Below are 3,287 nucleotides of genomic sequence, written 5' to 3'. Positions count from 1 at the left end.
GGACATAGGTGTTTATATCGATACATATTTTCTGTTGGCAAACATTTGTTTTCTCTCAAGGTTTAATTTAAGGAGACTTTTCTTTTGTTTTTTTTTTTAAGGGGTGGATCTTATTCAAATTAAAGTTGATAAAAATTCAAAATTCATATAAAAGTTGACTCAGTTGGAACAGCTATAAAAGGAGGGAAGAAAAAAAGTCTCCCAAGTTGTCACTTCGCATTTGATTGAACCATTCATACCCACCACCAACATTTCAAAATTTAAACTGTGCTTTTACTCATAAATCAACAAATAATTTTATTTATATTAGAAGAGTCTATAGCTACACTATATTAGCTTATGTATTGCAATTATATATATATATATATAAAAAAAAAAAAAAAAAAAAACCCACAAAATTTATTATAATATTACCCTTTCCTTCCCTAAAACCCCACTTTCCTAGAAATTTCTCTTTTTTCTTTTCCAATCTTTTTGATGGACATTTTACTCTGTTCTTCATCTATGAAAATCTAATTGGTAGAACTTAAAATCTCCAAACAAATTCCTTTTCCTTTCTTAAGTTAGGACACTTAATTCATTTCTTTATTGTTCTCTAACCTAAAAAAACACTTCAATCGAAAAAATAATAAAAAGCACTTTTTCTTTCAGCTACATAGTGTTGTCTTAGTATGTCCACTCCTGTGGAAGAAGAAACTCATGGGTTTTGCTTCTCTCTGCCAGTCGGGGATAGCTCAGCCTCTGTTGTGCGAAAATGGTGTTTCTTTGAGCAATTAAAGCGTCTGTAGAAATATTAGACAACAACTCGTTAGCTTATTACTATTTTAACAAATCTGAACAACTGTGAATGGTTTCTATAAGCTCACCGTAGCTCGGCTGAAGGCGGGGATTAGACGGAGGAATAGATCCGTTCAATTCCTGAATGTTCTTCGCTGGAACCAGAGCAACTGAGGGAGAATCTGAAGAAACAGAGTAAGAAATCAAGAATCCTGTTCGAATTCGAGAATCTCCCAGGGTTCGAATTTGTTAAAGAAGTTGAAGAAAGGAACCTGCTCTTCTGCGAGATTGTGGTGGGTTGTTGTCGTATCGCCGAGGTAAGAAGACGCCGGTACCGGCGCATTCCTTTTTAGGGGCAGATCCAACGCCGTGGTATGCGGCGGGTGCGGCGGGAGTACTTGGCTGAGAAGGGTAACTCCGGTGATGGGGGTGGAGAGAAGGCCAAGCGGATTGAGTAATATCTAAAGGACGAAGAAATCTCTCGTTTTCATGGTAAAAATCCTGTCCACGATAATGGATCTGCCGATTCTCAACCTTCACTTGTCGTCTCCCCCAGTGAGAACTGTTCTCCGGCTTATAAATCGGAGGGTCTGTTCCGAACTGAAAACAGACGGGAAAACAGAGTTAACAATTACAGATCGAAAGACAGAGGAAAAGAGTAAAATTCGAACTAGTTAAGCTTCACCTGTGAAGGGTGGGAGTACAATCCAGCGTTATGCACGGACGAAACAAGGTTTGAAGAACTTTGAGAAGGACCAATAATCCCATCTCTATGAGTATTCATTTTAAGTCTCGCAACTTGCCCTGCAGCAGCATAGATAAGATCCCAAGTATTGTTCTCGCCGCCGAAAGGGGTAGTCGGAGGAGACGGCGCTAGAGACGGTCCGTTTGGACTTCCGTCACTCGACACCGAACTCCAAGCCGACCAACTTCCAACCCCACTAAGAGTAGACTGAGGAGATCCAGCCATAGCCATCTTCGCCTGAGGAAAAAAATTTCAGGAGCAGCAGAAAGTCAAAACCCGATTAAAGAGACACAAAGACAAGTAAATGAAAGAAAAATCAAAGATGGGTACTTGAGATTTGTGGACAGAAGGGAGTTTTTGAGAATCACGAAGCGTAGACTGAGTAAGCCGGTGCGTCAACGCGGCGAGAAAGTCTTGCTCGTCGTCGTTGTCATCGTCGCCAAGAACGGAATCGACAGGGGAATGAACAGAGGAGGAGGTGAAGTCGTAAGGAAAGTCGGTGGGGAAGAGAGCGGAGGAGGTGGGTTTTGGTGGGAGGTTGTCATGGTCGGAAAGAAAGTGAGGGGGAAGGTAGAAGGTGGAATCAGAAGCCATGGAGGGAAAGGATTGAAGAAGAAGAAGAAGAATAAGAAGAAGAAGAAGAAGGGGGAAATTGGAGTGAAGAAGAAGAAGGGAAAGAAGAGGGGATTTAATAAGGGAGTGTGAGATTTGAGATTTGAAGGAAGAGAAGAAGGAGAGGGCCCAATCAAAGAAGAGAGAGAGAGAGAGAGAGAGAGAGAGAGATGGAGAATGTTGATGACAGTGTTTGCTTTTTATTTAAGGTTTCAGGGTTACTTTGAGACAGTTCAAAATATAAAACAAGAGATAGAGATAGAGAGAGAGAGAGAGAGAGAGAGAAGAAAGGTTTTCCAAAGAAGTAGAATCATTGAACAGTGGTTGAGACATTTGTCTTTTCATCAAAACTAACTCCCATTTTCCCCTTTAACTTTCATACCTGCTTTTTATAATATATATATATATATATACACATATCAATGTATATCTAAACTTTAATAACTTTGGTCGTTTTGAACATCAACTAGAAGTTAAATGCGATGGATTATTGTAGGTTGCTGTATGTTTCACCAAAGATAATCGTAGTTCCTACCACTCTTCCTAACTTCAAATTAACTATACTAAATATTACAGTAATTACTTATTGTTCTAGCATTTATTATTTTTTATATCATCCCTTTCTTTTAAGGCATTTATTTTTCGCACTCAAACAAAATTAGTTTATAATTCAAACACTAACTATCATAAACCATTAATTATAATAATCAACTCAATACCTTAAACACTCTCTATTTTATAAGTATGCGAATTTCTGTATTTTACTTTATATTAAGGTAGTTTGACTTAATCGGTATATGAATATATTGACAAACTAAGTGTACGTCTAGAAAATCAACTCATGACTTTAATCAAAACCCCTCATTTTTGTGTTTTTATTGTATTTTAAATTTTGAAATTTAAATTTTAAAATGCAAAGATTAAATAAACATAAAAGCATTACGAAATATTTGATGGAGTAAACTCAATTCATTTTTAAAAGAATTGAAACATGCATTATGTAATATATATTTAATTATATAATATTACAAAATAACAAGTATAAAATTTTTAAGGGCATTTTTAAATGTACCAAAACAAACACAATATTTACAAAATATAACGAATTTTTGAAAATTTAGCATGCCTATCATTGATAAAAACTAAGATTTTG

At 36.5% G+C, this 3,287-nt stretch overlaps 1 protein-coding gene across 2 annotated transcripts; it reads right to left on the bottom strand.

The window, feature by feature from the left end:
• Positions 1-280: 280 nt before the first annotated feature.
• Positions 281-2,429, bottom strand: LOC103502654 (uncharacterized). 2 transcript variants are annotated; one of them, XM_008466673.3, is made up of 5 exons: positions 1,853-2,429; positions 1,463-1,759; positions 1,050-1,377; positions 867-959; positions 281-782 (listed from the first exon to the last, which is right to left on the bottom strand). In XM_008466673.3, the coding sequence occupies exons 1-5, from the start codon at positions 2,114-2,116 to the stop codon at positions 667-669; spliced, it is 1,098 nt and encodes a 365-aa protein (XP_008464895.2). In that variant the 5' UTR covers positions 2,117-2,429; the 3' UTR covers positions 281-666. The 2 variants fall into 2 exon arrangements, with proteins under 2 accessions (XP_008464895.2, XP_050946453.1); XM_051090496.1 differs by having other exon boundaries at positions 867-947; positions 1,853-2,359.
• Between the last annotated feature and the right edge of the window lie 858 nt (positions 2,430-3,287).

Source organism: Cucumis melo, chromosome 10 (genome assembly GCF_025177605.1).
Source record: "Cucumis melo cultivar AY chromosome 10, USDA_Cmelo_AY_1.0, whole genome shotgun sequence".
Lineage (NCBI taxonomy): Eukaryota > Viridiplantae > Streptophyta > Magnoliopsida > Cucurbitales > Cucurbitaceae > Cucumis > Cucumis melo.
The sequence above is the reverse complement of the archived record's forward strand: the minus strand, read 5'-3'. Positions and strand labels throughout refer to the sequence as shown.

Excerpts from the sequence above, each read along its gene's own strand:
- LOC103502654 (XM_008466673.3), bottom strand. The coding sequence starts at position 2,116 with ATGGCTTCTGATTCCACCTTCTACCTTCCCCCTCACTTTCTTTCCGAC. Across the intron at positions 1,760-1,852 it reads CTTCTGTCCACAAATCTCAA|GCGAAGATGGCTATGGCTGG; the intron begins GTACCCATCTTT and ends TTTTTTCCTCAG. Across the intron at positions 783-866 it reads CCGCCTTCAGCCGAGCTACG|ACGCTTTAATTGCTCAAAGA; the intron begins GTGAGCTTATAG and ends ATATTTCTACAG.